Source organism: Panthera pardus, unplaced genomic scaffold, assembly GCF_024362965.1.
Source record: "Panthera pardus isolate Hobbes unplaced genomic scaffold, ASM2436296v1 HiC_scaffold_8, whole genome shotgun sequence".
NCBI lineage: Eukaryota > Metazoa > Chordata > Mammalia > Carnivora > Felidae > Panthera > Panthera pardus.
Window position 1 is genome coordinate 25419914 of NW_026527013.1, and position 16596 is coordinate 25436509.

The window sequence follows — 16596 nt, forward strand, 5'->3', positions numbered from 1 at the left end:
TGATATCCAAGTGCCCAGAAAAACAATTGAGAGGCTACTACTGTCCATGAATTTACTGGAAAGCACTGTTAATGGCACAACTAGGGATCTCACAGATCTTTGAATTAGCCAGCACCATTTTGTGGGAGAGTGGGGGGTGGGGGGGTAGCCTGGACGCTTCGGGCAGGGTTGGGAAGATGATAGTTTGATGCAGCTAAAGAAAGGGCCCCCGCAACAGGGTCTCTTCCATGGTCTCCGACGAAAAATGTTGGGGGAGAAGTAAAATCGCCCCAGACTCCCACTGTGGTCCTCCTCACTCAATGTTCTGGTTTCCGGAGACTTTCGTTGGCGGCGGTGGGGGGCGGGGGGTTGACGGTCCCCTACAATTTACATGAAAATGCGCGCGCACGGTGTAGATGGCCGCTGTGAGCGGGCAGCGCCACCCCCCAAGCCGCTGCTCACCCGCAGAGCCCAGCGCGGAGGAGGAAGCTCCGGACCAGCCCCGCCGCGCTGATGGGCGTCGCCACGAGCCAATGGGTGCGCAGAGAGGCGGGGCAGGGTGGCCGAGGGGGCGGGATTTCCCGCGCGGCCGCTAGGCGCCTGGCGAGAGCTGCGCGGGCGGCGACTGCGGCCGCGCCTGCGAGAGAGGGCGGGTCGGGGTCAGCTGCTGCAGGCGGGCGGGCGGGAGCGGGGAGCTGTGGGCGGCCGCCGTGTCTCCTGCCACCGCCCTCCCTCCGCCACGATGCCGGGAATCGACAAGCTGCCCATCGAGGAGACGCTGGAGGACAGCCCGCAGGTGAGGCGCGGGCGGCGGCGGGCGGCGAGGGAAAGAGCAGGGCGCGCCGACCCCAGGCCCGGCGCCGCCGCGGCCGCAGGTGCCCGCCCCGGACCAGGTGGGCGCCGCCGCCCAGTGTCCCCGCCCGTCGCGGGCCGCGCCCCGAGCTGCCGCGGCCCGGCCGCCGGCCTGAGGCCCGCGTGGGCCTGCGCGGCTGGGCCGAGAGCCGCGCGCGGGGTCCGGACGTCGGAGGGAGGCGACCGAGCCTCCGCCGCCTTCGCTCGTGGGCCCTGCGGTCACGTACGCGCGCGGGGCTCCCTTGTATTTGGTGAAAGGTGCATTTTTATCGCTGTAACGTGAGGCGATAAATCTCAGTCCTGGGATTTTCTCCCCGAAGGTCTCTTCGGAGGAAATGCAGGAGAAAAAACCCTGTAGACTTATTACATGGTTTCTGAGCAAGCTAGGGAAGGAAATGGATAGTTTTTCTTCGGGAGATGCTGGCAGGCTGCTGATTTGCCCGCGTGGAGAGTCATCGGCGAAGCCCGTCACGTGCCCGGGAGCCTCCCCGAGGAGTGTGTCCAGTGTCGTGGCCACGACGGTAGCCGCTGTCACCCGAGCGGTGCACGGCTTGTGATGGACCGCGCCTTCGCGGCTGCAAGACTGCTGCTCGAAATGGTGCAGACTTGGCCCTAATAAACTCATCAAAATAAAAGCCCCGTGTTTCGTGTGTTTGGGGGCAAGGCTAGCGTGGTTGCTTTAGCTTAAAACAGTCTAGAGAAACGTGTTCAATACCGAAGAATGAAATGAGTTCTGTTAAAAAACATGTTGGTAGGCGCTGTAACTTGCGTTGAGAAACATCATCCCTAAACCTGTCTTTCACGGAATAATTTAAGCGATTTAAGATGATGTTGCTGGTTGTCTACCCCTCAGAACGAAGAAAATTTCCTGAAATGGTGTTCATTCAGAACAACAGTGGCACATATTTCATGTGTCTTCATAGTTTAATATAGCCCCAAAAGATCAGGAAGAGGGGGCTAGATCCCCTGGCCTGTGTGACACGTCTGCCATGACTTTGTGCCAGTAATAATCGCCAAGTTGAAGTTGGGCTCTGATCGTGGAATTGATTTTTTTTTTTTCCTATGTGGAAAGTTACCTTCACAAGCCAGTTGTTCGCTGGTAATGTATTCTTATCAGCCTAAACTGACAGAAACCCACGTCTTCGCTTATCTGGACCGCCCCAATAACTATTTCAAATTCTTAATGATTTCTGTAGTATAAAGTTAGAAATTATGTTTGTTTCAGATGTTTTGCAAAAATTTTGTGGCATGTATTGGTCAGGTGCACTCTGTCATTTTACTTTTATTATATAAGACTCAACAGGTTGCCTTACCTTTCTTTCCTTGCCTGGTTTTTATGGCCCATAAAGATTATACAAAACCCCGGAATGGGTAGCACAGTGCTCTCGCCATGACTTGTGAAGAGGATGTAATCTGACTCATCTAATTTCTTGAACTTTTCACACAATTAGTTTACAACTTGAGCATTCGTGTTTGTTTGTTTTTTTTATAAGGGTGCGCCATATCGGTATCAGTTTTATGGTAATTTTTAATGAAATAGCCACATTGCTATTCTTTGAGTTTTTAGAAGTGGTAAATTTGAACTAGGTAATATTGACTTGGGAAAATTAGTTGGGACAAATGGGATTTAGAAAGGAAAGATATTGGAAGTAGTCCTTAGGGAGAACTTGTGGTAGGATGGAAAGCCCTAAATCTGGGACTAAGGGTATAAGGGTTTTTAGTCCTTCGCTGACACTTCACTTGCTTTAGAGCAAGTCACTCAACGTCTCCGCATCTCAGTGTTACAGTGAAAGTTTTTATTTTTGTACCTGATTATGAAAATCATAGTTAGGTGCTTCAGAAAAACTGAAAGGGACAGAAAACAGTTACCTGTCCTTTCCGAGGCAGCAAACCCTATTAACAGTTTTACTTGTTCCTAGCTTTCTCTTACATACTTTAATGTATTTGAAGTTATGTTGTGCATAACAAGTTTTATTTGGCTTTAACTTAACATTACAGGGTAAGTGTTCACATATCCTCCATTCTGAATAAAGAAAATTAAAGGCTGCATGTTTCCTTAACTGATTTAACAGTTGTCCTATTGTTGGACTTAGAGATTTTTCCCAAGTTTTGTTTTTATGTATAGGACTTCGGTTAATGCTTTGGGACATGAATTTTTGTTCTCATTTGGACTACTGATACAGGATAGAGTCCAAGACGTCGAATAACAAAGAGTATGCAAACTTTTAAAGCTCCTGCTATAGATAAGTTCTTTTTTATTTTCAAATTTTTATTTAAATTCTAGTTAACATACAGTGCAATATTGGTTTTAGGAGTAGAATTCAGTGATTCATCACTTATGTACAATACTCAGTACTCATCATAACAAGTGCCCTCCTTAATACCCATCACCTGTCTAGCCCTTTCCCCACCCACTTCCCTCCATCAACCCTCAGTTTGTTCTGTCTTTAAGAGACTCTCATGGTTTGTTTCCTGCTCTTTTCTCTTTCCCCCCTCCTGTATGTTCATCTGTTTTGTTTCTTAAATTCCATATATGAGTGAGATCATATGGCATTTCTCTGTCTCTTATTTCATTTAGCATAGTACACTCTAGCTCAACCCACATGGCTGCAAATGGCAGGATTTCATTCTTTTTGATGGCTGAGTAATATTCCATGCACACACACATGCATACATATATACATACCACATCTTCTTTATCCATCTTCAGTTGATGGATATTTGGGCTCTCTCCATAGTTTGGCTATTATTGATGATGTTGCTATAAACATCAGGGTGCACGTACCCCTTCGAATCTGTATTTTTGTGTCCTTTGGGTAAATGTCGAGTAGTGCAATTGCTGGATGGAAGGGTGGTTCTGTTTTTAGTTTTTTGAGGAACCTCTAACTGTTCTCCAGAGTGGCTGCACCAGTTTGCATTCCCACCAACAGTGTAAGAGGGTTCCCCTTTCTCTGCATCCTCATCAACACCTGTTGTTTCCTGTGTTGTTAATTTTAGCCATTCTGACAGATGTGAGGTGGTATCTCATCATGGTTTTGATTTGTATTTCCTTGATGATGAGTGATGTTGAGCATCTTTTCATGTGTCTGTTAGCTATGTTTGGCTTCTTTGGAAGAATGTCTATTCATGTCTTCTGCCCATTTCTTAACTGGATTTTTTTTTTTTTTATGTTATTATATTTTTGAGAGAAAGAGCATGCATGAGCAGGGGAAGGACAGAGAAGGAGAGAGAGATCCCAAGCAGGCTCCACACTGTCAGTCCAGAGCCCGAAGTGGGACTCAAACTTATGAACCATGAGATCATGACCTGAGCCGAAATCAAGAGTCAAATGCTTAACTGACTGAGCTATCCAGGCACCCCTGGATTGTTTGTTTTTTGGGTGTTTGATAAGTTCTTTTTAGATTTTGAATACCAGCCCTTTATCAGATATGTTGTTTGCCGATATCTTCCCCCTTTCTGTAGGCTGCCTTTTAGTTTTGTTGATTGTTTCCTTTGTATAGACAAGGTTTTCTTTGTTTTGTTTTTAATTTTTTTGAAGTTTATTCATATTTGAGAGAGACAGACAGACAGAATGAGCGGGAAAGGGGCAGAGAGAGAGGGAGACACAGAATCTGAAGCGGGCTCCAGGCTCTGAGCTGTTAGCACAGAGCCCAACATGGGGCTCGAACTCACGAACTGTGAGATCATGACCTGAGCCGGAAGTCAGATGCTTAACTGACTATGCTGCCCAGGCACCCCTCTAGATAAGTGTTTATTTAAATCATTTGATCCTAATCAAAAGTGGCTTGTCAGTTGCTATGTAAAAAGGTTAGAGCCTTGGAGTCATGAAAGGCTATCCTGAATTACAGTTATCTTTTTTTAGTTTTGATTTATAGTAACTATTAAAATAGAGAGGAATTTGCAAGTTCAAATCCAGCTGTTTGGATATAAACATCTTTAGAATTATCTTGTACAATCTCCTGTTCTGCAAATGATCATATTATTTGTTGAGAAAGGAAATCTTTAAGGCTATACTATACTAGCTGCCTTGTCCATACTTATATATTGTTTTGAAAATCAGGAGCAAAATGAAACTTGCTAGTTATTAAGAACAGATATGAACCTTTAAAAATAATTGTATAGATAAATACCAGTGACTCTTTAGTGCTGGAACTATGAAGATAAAACTCCAGTCCCAACTGGCATAATATGGAATACTCATTTCTTTCTTTGGCATAACATGGAATACTTATAGATTATAAGACATACCTTTTTTTCTTTTCCCACATTTTAACATGTCTGATATTGAGATAAATGCCCCTTACAGTTGATAATGTTTTATGTGTAATTGGTTGCAAATGTACACACATGGTTGTTTCTCCTAGTGGCATGACTGGTCAAGTGCAACCTCTCAGTGTTCAGGCAATTTGAAGGATTATCAGTCCTCCTTATTGTCTGAAAATATTCCTTTGACTCCTGCTAGAATGAACCAAGTACTGCCATCAAAGTTTGCTGAATCGGTATCAATGGTTTGGAAGAAAGTACTGGCGGCAGAAGTGAGCACTTGTAAGAAATACTTGTCACATCCCCATGGCACAGAATAATGTTGGATGGGAAAACATAGATATTGATGATTCTTCTGTCAAAAACTGACTCAAAAGAGTTGAACTCTGAAGAAGTGTTAGGATTATATTAAATTCATGCTGTTTGTGTTTTGCTTTTATGTTTATATTAATTATATATGATATATATATGATTATATATAAAAATGTTTAAAGGTCTATTTTCACAAATATAAAGTAAAAATTACAAGACAGAAGAATACCTCAAATCATAGCTTAATTGCTGGCATTGTTTTGTTGTAGTAGTATTTAAAAAGAGTGCAGCTCACAGTGGATGCCATCATAGATTCAATGAAATGGTACCACATTGATGTACTTTTTATAAGGTGCTAGCTAGATATAACTAGCTTTAAGTAGGGAACCCATTTTAACACTGGGCTAAGGAGATATTTTTAATTTAAGTCCACTACAGGTTTTTGCATAAATGTGTAATTCCTTGAATTAGAATAATTTTGGGGAAACAACGAAATGGCAGATTTTTCTTTGGAATGGCACTGAGTCAAACAAGATTTCTTAATGCTTTCTTTTTTACATCCTAAAATAGCACTGTGGGGAATAGGGGTGGGGCACAGAGCTAAAAAAGTAAAAAGATTCTCTGTCAGATCTAAATATCTGGGGCATGGGGGAGTAGAGGACTGACGACATGGACTTCATATATTGGCATAATGATTTTGTCCCCCCGCCCCTCCTTTTCAAAACTGTGTTGACTTAGCTTTCTTTTCTGAAAATAGGAAACTAAGGAATAAGTTGATTTTTAAAAACCACTTTCTAAGGCTGAGACGTAAATGAACTATTTGTAGAATAAAAATACAAGGTCATCTTTTAGATTTTAAGCTGCAGTTATCGCAATAGTTGTTAATATTTTCATTCTTTCTCTGCCTTTGGGATATGAAAAGGTGAGTATACCTTGCCTTGATATGCTGAGTTTCTTTATCTCTATCCTTCTTATTGACAGTCTTAACATTTACTTAAAAAAATTCCCCTTAATACGAAGGGGAAATTCTTAGTGCGTTAAAAAAAAAAGAAGCCTAACAATATAGACAAGTGTAAAGAAGAAGAAAACAATAAACCCTCAAATTCTGTACTCTTTATAAGTTAGTATTTAATTGGCCATGTTATGGGGCGCCTGGGTGTCTCGGTCAGTTGGTTGGGCATTTGACTTCGGCTCAGGTCATGATCTCGCGGTCCATGGGTTCGAGCCCCACATCGGGCTCTGTGCTGACAGCTCAGAGCCTGGAGCCTGTTTCGGATTCTGTGTCTCCCTTTCTCTTTGCCCCTTCTCTGCTCATCCTGTCTCTCTCTTTCTCTCTCTCTCAAAAATAAATAAACATTAAAAAAAATTTTTTTTTAATTGGTTCTGTTAGGGTTGGGTACTATGTTATTTTGAATTAGGACGGCGAGGGTTTTGGCTACTCCAAGAGAACATGGAAAAAGAGAAATAATCATAAGTTATCTGAATAATAAGAAATAAGCTATCCTGAAATAAGACATTTAAAATATTTATACATGGAATACTGTTAATTAGCCTTGAATGTTTTTGTTGATTTGTTCTTAGTTTGATCACAGGCTTTTTTTAATTCATAAAAATACACCTTTGTTCCTTCTAAAGTTTGTGTGCTGTAGTTGGAAAATCCCTGCGTTTTGGTGAAGTGAAATTGAGAACAAAGAACCCCAACATCTTGGCATTACTATCAAAAGAGAGAAAATAGATTAAAACTCAGAATTATTAGAGCTCCAGTGTCCTAGGATTTTTCCTTCCTCTAGAAAAAAAATTTTCTATTTGATTTATATAATGGTGACCTAAACTTACTGCTTTTATTTTATACAGACAAGGTCTTTACTGGGTGTATTTGAAGAAGATGCTACAGCTATTTCCAACTATATGAACCAGTTGTACCAAGCTATGCATCGGATTTATGATGCACAGGTAAAAAGCTAAGGGCTGATTCAATGCTTTTTTTAAAAATGACTTTAAGCCCATGAGGACAGAGGGATAGAGTCTGTCTTGTTTACTGGTGCCTGAATGCATGAAGGAACTTTTAAGTATTTTGTATTACTGAGCTCACATTCCAAGTACTAGTGAGTGTATAGTTTGTAGCACTACAGAAGACATGAAGATTTAAGCATTTTCCTCTTTCTACCTAAACACAGTAAGAGCTTTCTTACTGACACTCACTGATCATGATCTTTGCCTAAGATTTAACTGAAAGTCCCATACTGTCACCAGTATTTTCCCTAATCATGCTTTTAATCTCAAGAAACACTTCCCCCTTTTTGAGTAAAGGATTTGAAGGTAGTTTATCTTTAGTGAGAAGAACATAATAAAATTAGATATAACTCTGGGTGCTGGGAGATTAATTCAAGAAGGAGAGGAGTAGATTTTTTTTTTTTTGTCGAGCAGGCTTAAGATTCAAGGCTGTTTATGTAACTCAGTTATAAACCTTAACAGCGACTTGGGTGCTGTGTTAAACTTTCTTTGGGATTAATTAAGTACACAAGTTTCTTTTTCTCCTTCTCATTTTATCTCCTTTCTGGACTCACATTTTCTTTATGTACTAAAAAGTTGCTGTGATAGTTTTTTTTTTTTTCCCCTTGTGATAGGTCTTTCAAGATTTGATTCCTGACCACAGAGATTAATTACAATGTAAAAGAAATGCTATATTTGTCATTATGTTCATCATGGAAAAAAAACTTCAAAAAGTATTTCCCTCATCTGGCTGTCTTGCTGTATTATGTGACTAGGCTAACCACATTTTGGTTGTATGTTATTAAATGCATTGGTCTAGTATCAGCACCTAGAGAGAGGAATAATTAGTCATTAATGTAGAATCTCTCAAGATTTTGCTAAGATTATATACAGTTTACTTCTAACTTGAAAGCTTTAACAGCATTTAATACTTAGTTTTTATTAGCTAAAAAAAAGTATACACCTAGAACACTGCTGAATTCCTTGATGGTGTCCATTTATTTCATGGTTTGAGTTTCCTTTAAAAATGCTTTAATGGTAGTTCCCTTTCCAGTGATTTAATGAGGGGTTTATAGAGCATGTTATATAGCATTTATGTTAAGTGGTAAAAGTGGTTTAGGTATCTTCAACTAAAACTTTCTTGATCAGTAATATTGTGTTAATTTGAATGCTGTGTTTTTCCTACAGAATGAATTAAGTGCAGCAACACACCTGACTTCAAAACTTTTAAAAGAATATGAAAAACAGGTATAGTATATGAAAATTTTTAAAGCGTAATTTAAAATATGCAGTGAGGGGCACCTGGGTGGCTCAGCTGGTTAACCGTCCTACTTGGTTTCAGCTCAGGTCATGATCTCACAGTTCGTGGGTTGGAGCCCCGCGCCAGGCTCTGCACTTTTAGTGCAGAGTCTGCTTGGGATTCTCTCTCTCTCTCTCTCTCTCTCTCTCTCTCCCCTCCCTCCCTCCCTCCCTCCCTCCCTCCCTCTCTCTGCACCTTCCCTGCTTGCTTTCTCTAAATAAATAAATAAATAAATAAGTAAACATTAAAAAAATATTCAGTGATACAGTATCTGTATAGATAAACAGAATCTCTCACCAAGAATCCTAAGCTTTTTTGAATTTGCAGAAGGTAATTTGGGCATGCTGTTGAAATTCCACTATAGCACTTATATCTGATTTTAATTACTTATTGTTACATATTATTTAATTGACCTCTCTTTACAAATGAAGAAACTGAGGCTTGCTCAAGATTTTACGGTTGGTGATTGGAGGAATTGGAGCTAAACACCAAATCTTAAACTCCTTGTATGGTGTGCCTTCCTGTATACACATGTTAATTAGTTGCTTAGCAAACATTTTAATTAATGTTTACTAATTGTATGAATTATGCTGTTTTATTAAGTGACATTTTTAAAGTTTATTCAAAATTTTAGAAGTTTTTTGAAGTTTCAGTTGACCCTTCAACAACATGGATTTGAACTGCACAGGTCCACTTATTCATGGATTTTTTTGGTAAATACAGTACAGTAAATATATTTTTTCTTACGGTTTTCTGAACATTTTCTTTTTCCTAAAAGATTGTGGAAATACAGTACATAGTACATGTAATACACAAAATACATGTTAATCAACTGTTTATGTTACTGATAAGGCTTCTAGTCAGCAGTAGGCTGTTAGTAGTTAAATTTAGAGGGAGTTAAAAGTTATATGTGGAGGTTGGCACTTCTAACTCCCACGTTGTTTGAGGGTCAGCTGTGTTTTTTTATGTTTGTTTATTTATTTTGAGACAGAGTGTGAGTGGAGAAGGGGCAGATAGAGGGAGAGAGAGAATCCTAAGCATGGAGCCCAATGTGGGGCTCCATCTCATGCAGGCAAGATCATGACCTGAGTTGAAATCAAGAGTCGGATGCTTAACCAACGTAGCCAGTCAGGTACCCTGGGTCAGCTGTTTTTAAAAATGTAAATTATAGGGGTGTGTGGGTGGCTCAGTTGGTTGAGCGTGGGACTCTTGATTTCGGCTCAGGTCATTATCTCATGGTTTGCGGGTTCGAGCCCCACATCGGGCTCTGCACTAACGGTGCAGAGCCTCCTTGGGAGTCTCTCTCTCCCTGTCTCTCTACCCGCTCTCTCTCTCTTTCTCTCAAAATAAAAAATGAACTTGAACAAAAATAAAAATGTAAATTATAACATCATTCACAAAAGATATACAGCACTGGGCCTTTACCTCATCTGTGTTTCTCACTTTTCAGCGCTTTCCACTGGGGGGTGATGATGAAGTTATGAGTTCAACTTTGCAACAGTTTTCAAAAGTTATAGATGAGGTAAGTGCTTATTATAATTATATCTTGCTTGAATATATGGTCTTATAATTAAGTTACTCAAGTTGTTTAGCTTTTATTGGGAACTTGTATTATTATGATAGGAGCAAATCTCTATAATAAAAGTTTACTATTTAAAGAAGGACCTTATTTCCATCTTAGTGGCTGTCTCCTGTCTTAGTGGCTTCCTCATAAAAATAGTACTTTCTTTTTCTGATTAAAACAAATTGTTTTCAAGGGATAAGCATATAGATGTGCTCTCTCTCCTCCCAGTCCATGTCACGTTCATCCTTTCAGTGTGTTATTTGATGTAGGCAGGGAGAGAATTAAATTATGAGCTATAGGTGGGTTCTGGGACTTTTTTAATGATTAGTTCTGCTGACTGGTTAGAGAAATTAAGGGCTGATGTTGGCTGTCTGGGATGGAAGGATTAATAAACTGAATGGCAAAATATTGCTAGGTGGAAGAAGTGTGGTGAGAGCTGTCTAGGGAGTCCATAACTGTTCTCAACTAGTGCACTGATGAAAGATCTTTTCACGTGAAACACTAGATAGTTCTGTCTTTTCTAGTCTATCTGAAAAAGTAATTTTTTGAAATATTTTATTTTAAAAAATTTTTAATGTTTATTATTTTTGAGAGAGAGAGAGACCAAGCATGAGCAGGGGAGGGGCAGAGAGAGAGGGAGACACAGAATCAGAAGTAGGCTCCAGGCTCTGAGCTGTCAGCACAGAGTCCGACACAGGGTTCAAACTCCAGAGCCGTGAAATCATGACCTGAGCTGAAGTTGGATGCTCAACCGACTGAGCCACCTGGGCGCCCCTGAAATATTTTAATAACTCATTGTAGCCAAGTATTGTCACAGGAGAGCAATATAAAGAAATGTTTGTAGAAAATGGAGTATTTTTATTGTGGTAAAATATACATAACATAAAATTTACTCCTGGTTATATTATGCATTCACAGTGTTGTGTAACCATCACCACCGATGTTCCAGAACATTTTCATCATCATCCCAAAGGAAACCCTGTGCCCATTAAGCAGTCATTCCCTACTCCCTCTCCCTTCAGCTCCTGGCAACCACAAATCTACTTTCTATCTGAATGGATTTGCCTGTTTTGGATATTTCCTATATAATTTGTGGGGTTTTGTGTCTGCTTTCACTTGGCATCATGTTTTTAAGGTTTATCTGTGTTGCGGCATGTATCAGAGTTTCATTCCTTTTTTAGGTGAATAAAATTCCATTGTATGAATATACCACATTTTATTTATTCCTTCATGGTTGATGGACATTTGAGTTGTTTTCTACCTTTTGGCTGCTGGAAGTAGTGCTGCAGTGAGCGTTTGTATACAGGTTTTATTTTTGTTTTTTTTTGGTTTTTGTTTTTTGAACACCACTTTTTCAGTTCTTTTGGGTATATAATCAGGAGTGGGGTTGCTGGATTATATGGTAATTTTATGTTTAGCTTTTTGAGGAACTGCCAGACTTTTTTCCACAGCTTCTGCGCACTTTTACATTCCCACCAGTAGTGGAGGGTTCCAGTTTCTACACATCCTCACCAGCACTTTTCATTTATATTTTTATTATAACCATCTAAGCGGGTATGAAGTGCTGTATCGTTGTAGTTTTTATGTGCATTTTTCTGATGGCTAATGACATTGAGCACTTTTTTCTATGCTTATTGGTCATTTGTATACCTTTGAAGAAATGTCTCTGGTAGCCCCTGCCCCCAATCCACAGGGGATACATTCCAAGACCCGCCCCCCAGCGGATCCCCGAAACCCTGGATAGTATTGAATCCTGTATGTTTTACTGTATATACATAAATGTGATAAAGATTTATTTACAAATTAGGTGCCGTAAGATTCACAGAATGAGAGAATAATTAACAATAAAGTAGAATTATGACATAATAAAATTTGTGTGAATGTGGTGTCTCTCTCTCTCAAAATACTGTGCTGTATGCACCCTTCTTATTATAGTGTGAAATGATAAAATGCCTACACGATGAGGTGAAGTGAGGTGGATAGTGTAGGCATTGTGATCTAGTGTTAGGCTACTGTGGCCTTCTGACACTGTCAGGAGGAGGAGGATCATCTGCTTCAAGACTGCAGTTGACCTTGGGTACCTGAAATAGCAGAAGGCAACCCTGGGTAAGGCGGTGGCACTACGATATTCAGACCTTTGCCCTTTTTATAATTGGGTGGTTTATCTTTTGTTACTGAGTTTAAGACTTACTTGTTCTAGACGCAAGTTCTTTATCAGGTATACGATTGGCAAATATTTTCTCCCTTTCTGTGGGTTGTGATTTTATCTTCTTGATAGTATCCTTTGCATAAAAATTTTTAATTTCAGTGAAGTCCAACTTATATTTTCTTTTGTTGCTTTTGCTTTTGGTGTCATATCTAAGAAACCACTGCCAAATCCTAGGTTATCCTGTATTTTTTCCTAAGAGTTTTAAATGGAATTTTTTAATGTATAATATTTTGTAGTATATCATATAATTTTGAGTGTTCTCTTATATAAAATGGATCAGCATCTGTTTACTAGATTTTATTTAATTTACATAACACTGGCTAAATGTCTCTGTATAGTTATTTATTTGGCCTTTTTGTCTTTCTTTTACTAGCTTAGCTCTTGTCATGCAGTACTTTCAACGCAGCTTGCTGATGCCATGATGTTCCCCATTACCCAGTTTAAAGAAAGAGATTTGAAAGGTACTGAAGTCAAGTTTATGTTTACTTTCATTAGCTGTCAGAAGATTAATACTTGCAAAGTGCGTATTACTCTATACCTTAACCATTTCTGACTACAGTTTATACCACTTTGTCACTGGTTATTTGTGGGAGATCCTGCTAGATGTTAAACTAGTTACTGGAAAGTACTGATATGGATAGTGTCACTTTCCTTGAGAAAGCCTAGAGAAGGAGATGGGTGAAGCAGATAATTATGATACTCTGTCTCTTATAATTAGGGAATGAGCAAGGTACTGTGGGGCCTCAGAGGAGGGTGTCAGGAAGGCATCACCAAGAATGGGACCTCAGCATTGAACAGTGAAGAGGCATTTGCCAGGAGAAGAGAGTCACTGTTCTATTAGGGGGACTAGAAAGCATAAAGGTATGGGTTGGAGAAATACATGGCTTGTTTTGTGGATGACGAGAACTCAGTATGGCAGCAATGTTGGATATGTTGGGGTATGACAGGAGACAGATCTAGAAATAGATCATGCTAAAGATGTTGGACTTGAGTTTATAAGCAAGGAGAAGCCAGTGGAGGCCTTTAAGAAGTAGACCCAATTCCTTTAGTTTTTAAGGATGGAATAGAGTGTATTTGATGTTGAGGAAAATGGATTAGGAAGTTGAGAGCTCAAGGAGGTGACAGTGGCATAGGAGGTGTGTTTATGGGCTGCAGTAGTGGGAGGTAGGGGTACTGGCACATCTAGCAACCCATGACTTAGTAGTTTATGGTGGTTTTGTTTCTCCCCACTTAGGATTAGTAGGTGATAACATGTGAGTTTTACAGAATTGGCTCTGTTTTCTCATAATTCACAGTCTCAGACAGTCATATAGACTTATTTATTGAAAATATAGATAGAATTAAAACTGAACTAATGTATCAGTGGATGGCAAACTGTTTAAATTATGCATGAAATAAAGACAGATGTATTTTAGAGATGGAGTTAATATTTATGGTGGTGATCCTTAAGAATGGTTATTTCCAAGGTCAATATAAATAAGTTCTTTTCTTAGTCTGAATGTCATAACCGTATTAATTATTCTTTGTTCCTCATTCAGCATTTTTACTTATTAGAGTCAATACCAGTAAATGAATGAAGGGGGTGCTTGGGTGGCTCAGTTGGTTGAGTGACCAGCTCTTGATTTTGGCTCAGGTCATGATCCCAGGGTCATGGGATGGAGGCCTGCGTTGGGCTTCACGCTGAGTGTGGAGCCTGCTTAAGATATTCTCTCCCCCTGCCCCTCTCCTTTGCTTGTGTGCTTTTTCTCTTGCTCTCTCTCTCTCTCTTTTTAAACATAAATAAATAAATAAAAGAATATGTTGCATGCTGGTACTAAGACTAATCTGCATATCTTAGAATTTGCAATGATTTTAAAATTTGTTTTTGTGTCATATTACTAATTTGTGGCAAGTCGATTTTCTGTTGGTGTAACTGTTGTTAATAATAGTGAATGTTCCATAGGCTACTTGAAACACAGAATAACTTTTTCACTTTGTTGAATTATGAAATGTTATTTGGAGTTTTAATTGTAGCTTAAATGGCAGTTACTGTTTTCTAAACAAAATTCAAGAAATTTCATAAATATGCTAAATTGAAACTATTCTTGAACTTTTCCAGAAATATTGACATTAAAGGAAGTGTTTCAGATTGCTAGTAATGGTAAGTTTTGAATACTTTACAGTTGGTTCTCGCAGTGATCTATTTCTTTATCAACACAAATCTGTGTTCTATGTATTAGAAAAAAATGAACCTAATTAAAAGTTTCAGTGAATATTATGTAAATCAGTGCTCTTATTTAAGTTGCACTATTTGTGCTACAAGAAAAATTTAAAAGGAAACTAAATCAAATTTTTCAGTTTGTTGTCTTAATAATACCCGAGGAATTGGCGTAATATTTACTCTTCCTTGTTTTCCTGTATATTCCAAAGTTGTCTTTAGTGAGCATTTGCCATTTTTATACTGAAAAATACTTTAAAAAACTTAGTGGAGTACAGTCTACTTGGAATTAAATAGTTTGCCAATTAAATAAGTAGAAACATAATGGGAACATTTAAGTGGATTGCTCATATGGTAGAGAATTCTTGCTTTAGTACCTTTGTTGAAAGATGCACATGTGAAAACCATTTAAAGTTTTTTTGGTTTATAAGTTTTATAAGTTTATAAGTTTTGTCAGGTAAGTTTTAAGTTTTGTAAGGTACTATTGTATTGTTGTTAATAGTTATTTCTTTTCCAGATCATGATGCTGCAATTAACAGATATAGCCGATTGTCAAAAAAAAGAGAAAATGATAAGGTGTGATACATACTTACTCCTTTGGTATCACAATTAGCAATTGTTTCATTAGATGGTCTGGTTTTTCCTGTTTAAACATAGTAGCTAGCAGTTACTTTGTATGTTTTTCTGTATTGCCCTTGATTCTTTCCTTCTATTTGTTTCAAAGCCTTTCTGATAATTATTGGACAATAATTATCTCTTTGAACAAACTATTTTTCTGCTGACAAAATTTTCTAAGTAAACAGAACTATTCCAAAAATGCAATTGATGCACAGTATATAACATTGCTCCTTTTGCTTTGTGTTTTGATAACATTGCATGTGTCCTATTTTTATTTGACTATGTATGTATTCAGAAGTGTCTTCTGAGATACAGTGGTTAAACAGTTGAATTGTTGCATACATAATTGAATGAATTTCTGTTATGAGGACCTTCTCATTTACATGGAATATATATAGTTTTTGATACTTGTTCCACAAGTGAAATCCAGAAATATTTCACTCTATTTCAGGAGATATGCATGTGAGTAAAAAACAAAGAAATTATTAACAAGTTCATCTGGATGCTCCTTAAGATCATTTCTCTCTCAGTGTCTGATCCAAGGCTTGCTGAGTAGGGCTTCACTAGATGTTTTTGAGTGAGGTGATCTCTGGTCCTCAGAGTTGGTTTCTGCAGCCTTGGCTGTGGCTGCTGGTAGAGACACAGTGATCGCTTGTGGGAATCCACGACTGGGTACAGTTTATTGTGCAACAGCTACTGTGACGCAGTAAAGGGAATGCGTCTCATAAAGTTCAGTACAAAGAACTTTCAGTTTCTAATTTTAGTTCACTGATTATTTGGCGGTGCAAATATTGATAAAATATATACATTTTGAATTCTACATTACGAAATAGTTTAAAGGTCTAGGTTAGAATTTTGGTGTATTTTTTATGTTGCTTCTGGCTGTTCCAGGTTTGTTGTTGTTATTCCAGGTAGTTTTAAAAACATTCTTTTACCATTTTTGTTTTATTTGAAAAATTTTTGACCATCTGCTATATGTTGGGTACCATGAGGCAAGAGTGTCAATAGGCTCCACTCCCATCCTCAGGGAGTGGACAATATGCACTTAAGGAAGGCATATTCCTACGTGAAGGCATACAGCTGGATTGGGTGCCAGAGTATGAGGATGAAGAGAACCCATGAATTAACATTGAGTTAAGTACTTAACAAATAGAAGTCTTAAAATGCTACAAGAGCATACAGAGAGCCTCAGTTAACTTTGGTGATTTGGTGAAAGGCTTTACTTTTAGGAGGTGCTATTTGGATTGAAGATGAGTGAAAGTCACTGGTTTGGGACCGGGGACAGAGGGCGTTCCTGGAAGAAAAACAGC

At 39.0% G+C, this 16596-nt stretch overlaps 1 protein-coding gene across 4 annotated transcripts in view; it reads left to right on the top strand.

Moving 5' to 3' along the window:
* The first annotated feature begins 616 nt into the window (after positions 1 to 616).
* APPL1 (adaptor protein, phosphotyrosine interacting with PH domain and leucine zipper 1) overlaps positions 617 to 16596 on the top strand; it is a 57643-nt gene continuing 41663 nt past the window's right edge. For 3 of the 4 annotated variants that reach the window (XM_053898583.1, XM_053898582.1, XM_019469985.2), the window contains exons 1-7: positions 618 to 775; positions 7261 to 7359; positions 8587 to 8646; positions 10149 to 10220; positions 12845 to 12932; positions 14570 to 14611; positions 15186 to 15244. In XM_053898583.1, coding sequence (XP_053754558.1) covers positions 722 to 775; positions 7261 to 7359; positions 8587 to 8646; positions 10149 to 10220; positions 12845 to 12932; positions 14570 to 14611; positions 15186 to 15244 — 474 coding nt within the window. In that variant the 5' untranslated portion in view covers positions 618 to 721. Of the gene's footprint in view, positions 776 to 7260; positions 7360 to 8586; positions 8647 to 10148; positions 10221 to 12844; positions 12933 to 14569; positions 14612 to 15185; positions 15245 to 16596 lie in introns of all 4 variants that reach the window. The other variant, XM_019469987.2, reaches the window with a different exon arrangement.